Source organism: Motacilla alba, chromosome 4 (genome assembly GCF_015832195.1).
Source record: "Motacilla alba alba isolate MOTALB_02 chromosome 4, Motacilla_alba_V1.0_pri, whole genome shotgun sequence".
Classification (NCBI taxonomy): Eukaryota; Metazoa; Chordata; class Aves; order Passeriformes; family Motacillidae; genus Motacilla; species Motacilla alba.
Genome location: NC_052019.1, coordinates 36,282,113 through 36,295,197, shown reverse-complemented (window position 1 = coordinate 36,295,197; position 13,085 = coordinate 36,282,113). Strand labels below are relative to the sequence as shown.

The window sequence follows — 13,085 nt, the reverse complement described above, 5'->3', positions numbered from 1 at the left end:
CTTTTTTTCAACAAAACATGAAAGATGCAATCCTATCAGTTGCAGTAATCTAAACATTTGTCATAAAATATTTTTGGATATTAGGAGACACTGATTTGGATGGCCGTTATTTATTTTTGAGTGTTATGGTTTTTTCTTTGTGAAATGTGTAAACAACTCAATACTGAAACAGGTTAAGCGCAGAGTTTCCATAGCTGCTATGTAATTAAGATGTTGAATTTACGATGCTTTCCTTTCAAAGATGAAAGCTTGTTTACATTTCCTTGTAAATGAAAAGTGTGCACTTCCAGAATGGTGTGTTGTTTTATCTCTGTACATAATAGCAGCAGTAATTTTGGATCTGTAGATGCAAAGTTGGAGTTCTATGTGTGGATGTTCTTTTTCATATTGTAAGCTCGTATCACCCAGGATAATACTGAATTGTCTTCTAGAGTGTATCTCTTTGTAGACCAAACAATCATTTCAGATTAGCTTCATATTGTGCTTTGGAATTCTTTTTGATAACAGGATTTGGTTTTTGGAATTGATGTCATAGAAGATATGTCATCTGTCATACTGCAGGTAAAAGTTTTCAGTGAAGGAAAATAATTCCAGCCAGTTAGATTTTTTTTTTCACTCATTCCACCTAAATTTTGTCATTGTTCCAATTTATTTAGTGTTGTTAGCAATGTGTTTTAAACAATCCAGCTATTTTCACATGAAATTACTGCTTGATCGCACTGTTGAATTTTATGCCAGAAACCATGGTTGAATGGCCCAAATGGATGGCAAGATATGCCAACTCAGATTTTCAGTGTGCTTATACAATTATTTCCTTGCCCTGCAGTTGTAAGCACAAGGTGTACTTGGAAGCACTACCAAACACGAGCATCATCATCCCGTTTCATAACGAGGGCTGGACTTCTCTCTTGCGCACGATCCACAGCATCATCAACCGCACTCCAGACAGCCTGATCGCAGAGATCATTCTGGTGGATGACTTCAGTGACAGAGGTAAGGCCTGGCTGGTTTTGTTCTAACTTGAAATTTATAGTGCAGTGTGGTCCAGAGAGAAGCTAAAGGGACGCAAAACCAGCTTTGAAGTACCCTTGGATTGTTAGCAGGAATAAACATTCATAAGATGCTTTTGTTTTACATGGCATGAGTACTGAAATTCATGTCAAATGGAAGAGAGACTGTCAACTATTAATTAGGTTTCATTATTGTTGTATTTTGAATGTTATTACTGAAATACTGCAAATTGTCGTATTTCCTCATCTTTTCCCTGTACTTTTCTTTTACCCTGAAAATACATCAACTTGGACCATTTTGGAAGCAACTCATTAGCTTTTTATCCTGGAATTTATTGAGCTAGGCAGACTTACATACTAGTACAAAATAGCCATACAGAGAAATGAGGCTCTTTAGAATGAAATGTGAAAAAATGCTTGGAATAGTTGATCAAAATTTACATCATTTATATATAGTAAAATTAAGAAAAAGTCAATCACTTAATGTTTTATGCTACCATTACTTCTTGAATGCAGCACAAAAAGTTAATGCCCAAGTTGAATTTTAACAGTTCTTTAGGTAAAATTCCTGCAGGAGAAAAATATAGAACTGGGAAATAGGGTTTTTTCTCCAATTTCAGTTCATCTCTTAGAAGTTTAGGCACGAAGACCTTTGACTTCGGTGTTTTACGGGCTGGGTTTTCTGTTTCTGTTGAAACATCAGTTGCTGGTGTGTATGTTAGCTTTGTTCTGAGTAGACTGATAGCAAAAGAGAGAATTGTAACCTTAGCTAATGTTTTACTTAAAACCTTTGTCTCAGCTAGGAACTTAGAGGAGCAGATTTCTGACCTACTGTTTTAAGATGCCCCTGGGTGAGTGAGAGAAATATTAGTAGAACGCTGCAGTAGCAGAACCATTTTTGTAAGATTTTTTTTTAACTTGATATTTCAGGGTTTAGAAAGATAAATGCTGCACACATCTATCTTGCCCTCTCATATCTGCTGGTTTAGTTGCAGTATGTCCTTTGATGAACTACCTCTCGATCTGTAATGCAATTTAAGTGATATTGTAAAGTGAGTACTGTTCTGACTATTCTCTGTTTATGATATCTAGACCACAGATGAAAGTTTTGAAAATTAGACCTGTAAAACAGCACACCCGGGCTGTTTCTGCAGGCTAACAATTTCCTAGCAGTAGACAACTCAAAGGGAAGTCTGTAAGTTGGTTTTATGAGGTATCTGACAAGTAAAAAAGCTGGTTTTGTTTTTTCCCCCCCTTTCTTTTCTTTTTGGCTGAAATAGCAGCTATTGATGCTGTGCTTGCTCAATATGGTAATACTGTAGCATTTTTTAATTAAGAACATAATTGCTACTGTTGACGCATTTTAAAATATACTAGTGTTTTGTAAAGCTTATCTACTTCCAGGTTATTACAAAAATAATTAATGCCAGTAATCAGGCTCTTGCTCTTTCTTGCATTCTCTTAGTTTCTGCTGATTGCTGAAAGTAATATTGTTACTATAACACTGTAAAAATCTCCATAGTCTTCTTTCCAGTTATATAAAGATATCTGACTTTTCAGTGGAACACTTTTCAGCTAGAAGAAGTGGTTCATATAGCATAGGAATGTTTAACAAAAGTGTTTAATATCAGTTTGAACAACTGAAAGAAATCTACAAAGCAGGCTTACATGAAGCTGGACCTAGAAGTGTGGTACCAGTAAAATGATTTACTTCTGTTTGTGTTAGTAAAATAAAGTTCAGAAATGTGAATGGTTGCCAGTTTTGAACATATCGGGGACTGTATGTTTTAAGAAGAGAGATAAGTCAAGAAAAATCTGCAGTCTCTACTCTGAATTCAGTAACGTTGACTTTGAGGTCAGATGAATCATTTTGGTACACCTGAAGTCGGTTTAATTCTTGTATTTGTGATCCTCTAAACTTAACTGAGACTATATTGTGTTTTCTTGCGCTCTTTTTTTCTCTTCTGTAAGGTAGTCACACACAATAGAGTTGGATTTTTTTATGTTCAGAAAATGCTGACTGATATCTAGCTCTGTCCTCTCCCAGTTCATAAAATAACCTGTTTTTAAGAAGTGGCATATTATTTTACCCTTTAGTTGCCTTTCTGAGAATGATAGGAGTAAAGCAGCATAAAAGCCAGATTAGGTAAAAAATGAAGCTTGTATGTTCAGATGTTGTCAGAACTCACAGAATTATTGCAAGCCAATGCTGTGCTGTGTTAAGGCAATATAGTGATTAGTGATAAATTATATCCCTTTTCCTTATTGTGTAATTTCTTCATGAAGCTGCAGATGCCATATAGCTGACAAATTGCTATTATTTTGTGAAATTGGTTATATGTTATTAAAGTGAGTAAATATATTATTAATGTGTATGCTGTTCTTGTTCCATAACTTCATATTATAAGGGGAGAGTTCTCTGTTAGCAATCTAAACATCATGTGTAGGTAGTCAGAAGTGGAAATGAGGTATTTCAATAACAATGGTATTTTAAAAATTGTGATTAAATGCCAAACACTTTTCTCTAAAGTTTTCTATTAATCCTGCTGTTCCTTTTTACAAACATCTAGGAAGTTATGAAAAGTCAGTTCCTATTAGAAGCAGTAAATGAGAAAAAGAAGAAATTTGAAAGCTGTGTAAAAGATTTTTTTTTAAGAAAGGCTCCAGCATTTTTCCTTCTTTTTAACTAATGTCAGTATAAATACCGAAATGCACTGAATAAAAATTTTGATAACAAATGATGAAAATGTGTTACTGAACAGCTCGATACCAGGAGTTTTCTGGTTCATCTGCAGAATAACTTGTATGCTTTCATTTTATTCGTATGCACTCATTTGGCTTTTATGATCAAAACCTAAATCTTTAGATAGTTCATGCATAATATTCTGCATAAATTATGACATTTAGATGTTATAGAAGTAAAAGGACAGCTCTACATCTTTAAACATCAATATAATGCAAACTAAAGGCTTGGTATTATGAGGGAGGTAAGGAAATGTTATGAAACATGAAAGTGCAGTATTTGGTTATGGACAGATTTAATATAAAAAACTACATTAATATTAGAAGTTACCTGTGACAGAAGGAAACGTAGATTTAGATATATGTACACAGCTGCAAGATTCCTTTATTCATGTAATTTATAGAGAGTGTTTGTATTTAAAAATGGTGAACCAACAAGTGATAGAAAAATATCTGATTTAGTGGAACTTCATTTCAGCAAAAATAACAGCTTTGATTTATATTGTAAATGCAAATGGCAGAATGTTGGTGTACTGGTGAGATGAAAGGGGCCTGAATCTGAAGTTCGTAGGTGCTCTAATAAATGTAAAATAAATACATTGTCACTTAACAAGCACTATAAAAGGGAGGAAAATAATAGGCTTCTACTTAGCATGCCTTAGAAAGCTATGGATACAATAAGAGTACATTTTAATGATGCACATAATTTTACATTCTAAAGTGTGCCAAGTATTTCTGATTTTGTGATGGATTTGGGGCTGCAGATCCAATACCTGATTCATATAAGCCCTGTATTTCAAACTCAAAGACCTGTCAGTTTCAGTGTAACCTACCATGGAAAATTAACCTTTATATTTGAGATACCAGCATACCTCTGTGTCTTTATCTGCTGTGGCTTTTTGTGCAGCTCTAGTTTTGTGATTTTGGTTTCTGGGAAAATGAGCCTTGTTGAAAGTGGCTTTTTTTTCTGGGAAGGTTTTGGGGTTTGTGTGAAGGTCGTTTGAAATGAAAGGTGGGGAGGATTGGTTTGCAGGTTTGATGTTAAAGATTGGGTGTTTCTTGTTGACTCCGTTTGCTCTGAAGTCAGTCTAACAGCAGACAGATATCTGAAAAGGGGCAAAAAGCAAAATATGGCAACAGTTTTAAAGGAAAGGGCAAAATGAAGAAGAAAGCAAGTTTTCATTGTTTCAATTATGTAACAGCTTGCATTTACAGAGGAATACTGTAAATTCTAATTAATGTTTTAAAACTTAGGGGAAACATAGATTTGCATAATTCATTAGTTAAACAGTTCATGTTGGTTGTCAACATGTGATAGATTTGTACATCTACTATTATTTCTTTTTATGTTTTAATTACTTTATTATCATAGTCAGGCTTGTAAACTGTTGCTAACACAGTATATGCCCATGAATGTAAAGTTGACTTACAAAGGATTTTGACTTTACCCTGTAGTTCTTGAACCAGTACAGCACCTATTATAAGAAAAAAATAAACAATGTCACAGCCAACAATAAATTTATTAGCAGTAACAATTATTTGGCGGTATTTTAGTTTGAAAAAACCCCTCAGATCTGCCAAGGGAAAAAAAAGAAAGAATTTGAAAACTTAGTAGCCTACAGCTTCTTCCTTAACTAGTTCCTGTCACTGGCAATGAACTGGTTTTTTTTTGTAGAAAATGACAAACTAGGAAATTTTCCTTCGTGTTGATGAGCTAGTCCATTCTCATATTGCTATTTATTATGTTCTTCTGTATCTGTCCCCTTGCTTAGGTCTGTTTTCTGCATCATTCATTTAAGAGTGTCATGGTGTCTCCTATCAGGTACCATATGGTTTGTGTCAGACCTCTGAATAGGCCAGTTTAATAACGTGGAAGTCAGTGGGCAAAAGCAACTTGTGATTACTTCATCGGAGCTGTAGTTGGTCAGTGAACTTCAGTGCCAGTAATGTGCTTTTTTTCTGTGAACATGGAAGATGAGCTGATGTATGACTGGGGTTTTTTAAACTGTAGTTCTGTAAACTACATTGGTCATATTATACAATAACAGTAGAGTAAGGGAAGAGAGTTTGTGCTAAAAGCAAAGCAACTCTATCAGACTATCAGATTGCAACACTTTCCACTGAAGTAACACATGCTATTGCATGAAGTTGAAATTCCCTGTATTTTGTTTGTAGACAGTTTATGTAACACATCATTGAAATTCAAATGTGTGGATGCTTGGCTCCAGATCATGGCTAGATGTAACTTTCTGATGAAATGGAAAGTTTTATATTGTAGGAATGATTGTCTTGTCATAGGAAAGCTCTGCTACAGACAGAAAGTGCCCATATGATGAAAGCTCATGTCTCCAAAAATTGCAATGTTAGGCATAGCTCATGAGTATATGCAGAGTGAATCTGCATATACGTCTGTTAGGTTTGTAGGCATATAGTTATACCTGAAGCACACAGCCTTACCAGCTGGGAAGCCTGCAACTGGAATCAAGTAATTATACAAAGGTAAAGAGAGATGTTTTCTGCTTAGTGAAGAATTTGTGTGGTGGCTTTGTACTTGCTTAATGCAGCATCCTGGAACCCAGAGTGATCCCAGCAACTCGAGTTGCACTGTTCATTTCACTGATAGCATAAGCAAAACTTTCCTGGAGCAGAGTTTAATACAGCAAGGTTGTCACGTAATGTTGGCCTTAATATTAACGTATTACTGCATCATGTATACTACATCAGAAAAAAAATTTTTAACTTTTAAGCCTATATGAAGGTCAGCCTCATATTTTAAAGTGATTTAAAAAAAGGAAAAGGCCAAATAGAAAAAGAAACAAATTCAGTTTCAAGATGTCTGTAATGACTAGAGATCTAACTAAATGCAGAATTTACATTTTTATACTTGTGATACTGAGCTGTAAAATGCCTCTTTCATTTCCTCTACAATGCACTCAGTAACTTGAATTTCATTAAACTTGGACTTGCTTCTGGTCAAAATACTATCACTGTAAAAAGTACAATTTAAAACATCTGTGCATAGGTTGCAGTAAACTGACTTGAACTGTAATACTAAGTTTTCTGTTCTTCACTCTACATTCTCAGTTTTGATAATTTAACATTAAATTCTGTTGTGGGGTTTTTCTTCTGAAATTACAGAGTACAAGACTTTACCTTCAGCTCCTTGATGTACCTTGCAGTAGCAGTTTCATTACTGAAGGCATTATGACTTGACAGAATGGCTTTACCAGTGGTAAAAGAAAGGGTTGGCCTGAGGGTACTGAGAGTTCAGCTCAGAAGAATAATGGTCATTTTGAAGGCAACTGCAGCTCATCTCAAAATCCATTTCATTTGCTGGAGTAAAAGTATTGTCATGTTGTGAGAAAGAGGTGGGAAGAATTTCAAATAACTAAAGTTTTACACTTTACCTAGACAGAATTGAGAATGTTTCTGCATTGGGATAAATTTAGGAGTATCTCCCACATCCCAGTGCTGCCTGCAATCAGGGAACTCAAATACAACTTGGCTGTAAAAATGAAAACTCCAGTGATGAAAACATTAATATGGAAACAAATTGTTACTTTTCACATAGTTGATCAAATCAGTTATAAGAGATAAGTAATTTCACTTTTGAGTACGTGTGGAGTCAGAATACAAAGTTTTTGTTTTCACAAGCTCTATATTGGTCAGTCTATCTTTAGTTGCCCACCCTATGAAATGCTTGCTGGGTGTGTATCATGCCTCCATATTGCATCCCTTTCGTTTGTGAACATGTGAGGAATTCTTGAGATGGGAACCAATGAGCAGCCTGCACTTAGCAAGATTGTGTTCTCAGGGTCAGTGTCTAAAAACTGATATGCCGTGCTTGTTACGAGCGTGGTTCATGACGTACCTGAAGTAGATCTGGATTTAAAATAGTATAGTTACTCTGAGTAATTTTGAAATAATAGAAGCACTTTTATTCATGTGGTAAAGTTTTCTACTATGCATCTCAGCTTTGGTTTACATTTCCTTAGTGTTAAATTGAATTATGGATGAAATGACATTATTTTAGAATTCCTCCTGTGGAATACTCAAGTTTGATCTTGTAAACAGGAAGGAAAATTTCTAACTCTGCGTAAACATTAGTATCTACATTGGCTTTTCTCTGAAACATGAGCTGTTTACTTTCCACGTGAAAAAGCATTATTACATTGCAGTAATAGACTGAACAACTTGAGAAGAGACTTGAGCAATTAGCTCACAATTATCTTCTTCAGTTTCAGTTAATGAACTACAGAAAAGATGCACATTAGTTTCAGAAAAATTTGAAAAGATGTTGTTCTTACACATTTCCTTACATTTCGTCTTAGTTCTAAGTTCCTTCTTAACTTCTTACTTATCTTTGTAAGCTTTAAGGATTTTTTTTCGTCTTATATGCATTAGGCAATTCTTAGCTAGTGTTCCAAATGCATTACTTCTACAGCTTCACTGAGTAGGGTAATGGAGATGTTAACTAATTTTTACATCTTCAAATCATATATCCCCTGAATAATCACAGTTAAAACCTGCAGACAGGTGATGTAGGATGGAAGCTGAAGTCTTCTGCTTTGGACTTTTTCAAACATTCCATCTGATCAAATTCAAACTGATAATTTTTTCTTTTCTTGGTGGTGCTTTATTATTAGGAATCAGGAGAACAGGCCTGAGATCTTATAAAGTATTGTTTTTCATAAGCTAATCAACTAGATTTTTCTGTCGTATCAAGAGAAAGGATTCTTGCCAAATACTAGTTGTCTGTTTTGAAAATTTCCTTTAATTTAAAATTGAAATTTATTCATGATCCTTTTCATGCATGACTGTTGCTTCAATGTTATCTTTAAATAACTCATTATCTTCTCATTGTACACAGAAAGAGATTGCAACTTCCAGTTTTCAAAGTTCATTGAAGTTTAATAAAGTGTGACAAGGTTTCAAATTGACATCCTAGTATTCTTTCAAAAAATGGTAGTTTGTTACAGTCAAGGTTGCCTTAATTGCAATATTTGAGTTCATCTAAGTAGACTTTAAAAATATATTTCGCCTTTCCTGAATGCAGACTTTCAAGTAAGCTTATAATCATCAAGCAAAATAACATCCTTAAAGAATAGGCAATATTATTGTCCCTAGCTACTACATTTTATGCATCTTAAAGAAAATAATTCCAGAAAACCTTTTACTTTATTTTCCTGTATTATAAATGTGTTTTGTTTTGGTTTTTTTGCTGTTTGCAAATCATGGGTGAGCCTTAAACCTGCTAATGTTTGAAATATATTTTCAATAACGTAAGAGAAGTTGTTTTCCTGTTCATTCCCTGGTAGTGAGCTTCACATAAGGTAAGAGGGAAAAAGAATGTGGGTGGTATAAGGAAAGTGTTGAAATTATCAAAGCAGGGAATTATGATTGTCACTCTTAGAGAGTGTTAAACCCAGAATTCTGGTATTAAAACACTGTGTTTTACTAAAAGATCTATAAAGGTCCTTGCAGTCAGATATGGGGTATAAATAGTTTCTAATAATTTCCCTGGGAGATGAGTGGGAGAATATTGATTTGATTGCTAACTAAATGCCTTTTTGTTGTTGTTTTCCCAAACTTTATGCCTTTGTCTTTTCTAGACTGAATCTTACTAGCAAGTGTTCAGTTTACCAATCTTGACATATCCTAAAGAAAGAAGAAAAATCCTGTAATGAGGTTAGCAGATGAATGCCTTCAAAGCTTTATAGATGAAGAAGAAAGGTTTGTCCTGCCTTATTTTTTTTTTTTTTTTTTTTGGTAACCCTGAAAAAATCAAACACGTTTAAAGAGTTCTAGTAGGTATTCTGACTTTGCGTCAGTGATGGAGTAAATAGTTAATAATTTCCATTCAAGTTCTGGTATATTCTACTTCTGTGAAAGCAAATGAATAAGCAACAGCAAGAAAAAAAAGAAAAGGCTTACAGAATACTTTCTTAGAGTATTGAGAGCTGAAATTCATTTATATTAATTTCTTCTTGATGCTTTTCTTCTGAGATAACACAGTACATAATTTGACAGTATCTGTTTCTGATGAGTCTTTCCTGGATAATGGCAAGCAGTTCTCCCATCTTTTTTATTTATTTAATTTATTTATTCAGAATAAATGAAGGCCCTGTTGCCAAAAGCATCTATTTGTTTAGTGTCATACATGTTTATGCAGATTTTTATTTTGTGCGGTCAAAAATCAAAAGTGTACTTAATGCATGTTTTGTTCATTGCTCTCTGCATCTTCAGAGTCTCACAGGAAGCATTTGTGACATATGGAATTGTCTAGTTTCAAATCTTCTTGTACAGAAATGCAATCATAATTTTGATTAACTTGAAAAGGAATGTTGTTGCTCTCAGAAATCGCTATCCAGACGTTCAGTCAGCTTTGGGCGCTTTTCTGTGTGTGCTGATTTCCCAAATTGAGCTCATGCATCTTTCAGACAGATGGGCAATTTTATGAAGCTTATAAATGGCTGAAAGCTTTAATGGCTCTGTCATGCGCAGTTTGTTTTTTAAATGCTACTGATTTGTGAAAAAAGCATTAATAACTTGTATTGAGCAATTATAACGGATGTATTTTAATAGGACTGGGTCAGACTGTGTTTTCTACATTAGAATAAGTTCAATATGCAGGGAAATTTCGGTGAAGAAGAATGACAGAAGCAAAGCTTGATTTGCTACATGCAAAGAGTTTTTAGCATTCTCCTCTGCCTTCTCAAGTTGCAGGTATAAACTCAATTTACTTGGAATGGTGATTTTTTTCCCCTTTTTATCCAGTTGTATGTTTATGCATTATGAGAGCAGGTACACACTTTGGTTTTGGTGGCTTTGCAGGGCTGCTTCGTAACTGAGACACCCAACACACAGAGGCAAACAAAGATGTTGATTTCATTTATGGTCAGTGACTTAGCAACCTTTGTTAACCTGCTGTTCACCCTTCTCAAAAATTCAAGAAAATACGCATTAGGATAAATGGAAAAGTGCTTGATGGAAGCAGAGTGCACTACACAATATGGAAAATCCTAACCATGTAGAATAGATGACTGCTGGGGATTCTGCTTTTATATGGTATAGAAAACCCTTCTAATCACACTGGTAAAATGTACTACAAAGATGTGCATGGCATACAGGGATGAAGGCCTTCCAGTCTGTGCTGACTTCTGGCTTTGGAAGTTGAGTGTTCCTATTGTCGGGGGGAGGAGGGGGGTGGATGGAAGATTTTGTTTTTATTTGTTTGGGGTTTTTTAACATAAGTAATCTAATTTCTCCTACTGTTATATCAGAATATTTTTCTACATTATCTTCTATCTTTTTTTTTACTAGGAATCTGATAATTCTTTAATAGGTGTAAATCTCTCAACAAATGTAGAAGATTATTTCTGCCTGAGGTCTCTTCTTCCTCTTCATTTGAAGGGCAACATACTGAATTTAGAAAACAGAATTGACATTTTTTGAAAAAAAGTGCTGTTTATGCACATCTGTCAAAATAACAAACCTACTGCTTTAGATTTAGCAGGATAAACATGAGTTAGCTGTCTTACTCCATTCTTGCCTCATGTAATCACAGAGGAGACATAGATTAATTGTTCTTTATTTGTGGTACACTATTTCTAGTCAACAAGGAAATCCACTCCTGTTTGCAAATATTCTAACTTCAAAAGTTTCTTTTAAAAAATATTCTATTTAAAACATATTTCAAGTATAACTGATTCATTTAGGAGAATTTGGAAAAAAAAAAAAAAAAGGGGTCTTGCTCCCATAGTCTTGCATAAAGCAATTCCTAGTGTGATGAAAGAAAAGCATACTATGTACAAGCAAATGTAATATTTTTGAAATCCTTTAACACTACAAAGCAATACAGAACAGATGTTGGTCTTGTTCTTGAGTGGTTTACCTATTGCAGTTTTTAACTTTAGAAAGCATCGATAGATTATGCTAATGAATGGAAAAATGAAAATAATCCTTATTACATTTGAGTCTAAAAGTATTGCAGTTGTTGCATGTGTTTGAAAACACTGGCTGAAGTGTTTGCTTCTTATCTGCAAACCTCATGCTTGTGTTTTTGTATTGGCAGCTTGATATTAATGATAAGAAAACACGCTTTGTTCTAGAGCTTTAATAATACATGAACATGGCATTGAAATGTACAATAGGCCAAATTCAGACATGTGCGTCTAGTCAGTGTGTTACTTACAGGACATACATATCCTTTTTAAACATAGCTCCTCGTGGTGGTATTTTCCTTTGAAAGAAAGTTAAACATGTTCTTAGTCAGTGGTTTGCAATCTGTGTGCCAGCTGTGAATGTAAGGGTGTGAAACGTAGAATAGGTTGATGGTGCCAGTTATGCTGGAGCCTTTTTTGTGTGTGTACTCCTGAAGTAGAAGTGATTAAATTTTGAAAGAAATTGATGATTATTACTTCTGAACTGAATTGATTATTTCTGTAGAGTCTTCTAAGTGTTGCTACTTCAGGTAATTTAATTGAATTTACAGCTTCAGCAGGAACTGTGAGCTAATTCCTTTTCTTCTTTCTTATGTCCCATGTTCATTTTAGTTTTTTGATGTGCTATCTATTTGAACTTGGTTTCCTTCATGGAGTGGGCATGGAGTTAAGCTGTATGTAACAAATGTCATATTTTTTAAAATGCTATGCTTCGATTATGAATAAAATAATAGTTACAAAAATTCAGTTAAAACCAAATTTCCTATATTTCAGTAGGGTAGAGTTTGGGAATTCTTCAGTGAAATCTGAAATTCTGGAAAGTATATGCAATTATTAAATCATAAACTACTCTTACATACTTGTTGGTCATGGTCATCTTCATTTTTTCATATGGACAGTCACTTGCATTTCACTGTGCTTATGTAATGGGCTTTGTTTGTCCTTGGGTACTTTTAGAGTTCATGTAGTAGGAGGGATGATTTTGTCCTAGTATAGATCAATTATGTTGGCAGAAAAAAAAGATCTGTGATTAATTTGCTTCTATCTCTTTTAGACTGTCCAATTAAGCTGGCATACACTGAGTTGAATTTTAGCAACATGCTTCAGGTGGTAAAAAAATACGAAGCCTGTCATGTGCCCAAGAACAGTTGGCCCCCCAACCAGCCCACCTGTTCCCCACCTCCTCACCCCAAAGATCTGTATTCCATACCATGAAATGATATTTTATTTCAGATGATGTTTTATTTCAGGATAGAGTAACCTTCTATTCCAACATATTGGCTGCTTCAAAGTAGTTTCTCTATGGTGTGAAAAATGTAACTTGTGTGGCACTGCTGCATTACTGAAGCAGCAGCATGAGCTGTGAGGCAAGTTGGGGTACAGTGATTTA

At 34.5% G+C, this 13,085-nt stretch overlaps 1 protein-coding gene across 3 annotated transcripts in view; it reads left to right on the top strand.

Moving 5' to 3' along the window:
• GALNTL6 (polypeptide N-acetylgalactosaminyltransferase like 6) overlaps positions 1-13,085 on the top strand; it is a 432,689-nt gene that overhangs the window by 198,543 nt on the left and 221,061 nt on the right. For all 3 annotated transcript variants that reach the window (XM_038134223.1, XM_038134222.1, XM_038134220.1), the window contains one exon: positions 827-993. In XM_038134223.1, the coding sequence (XP_037990151.1) occupies positions 827-993 (167 nt within the window). The remainder of the gene's footprint in view (positions 1-826; positions 994-13,085) is intronic.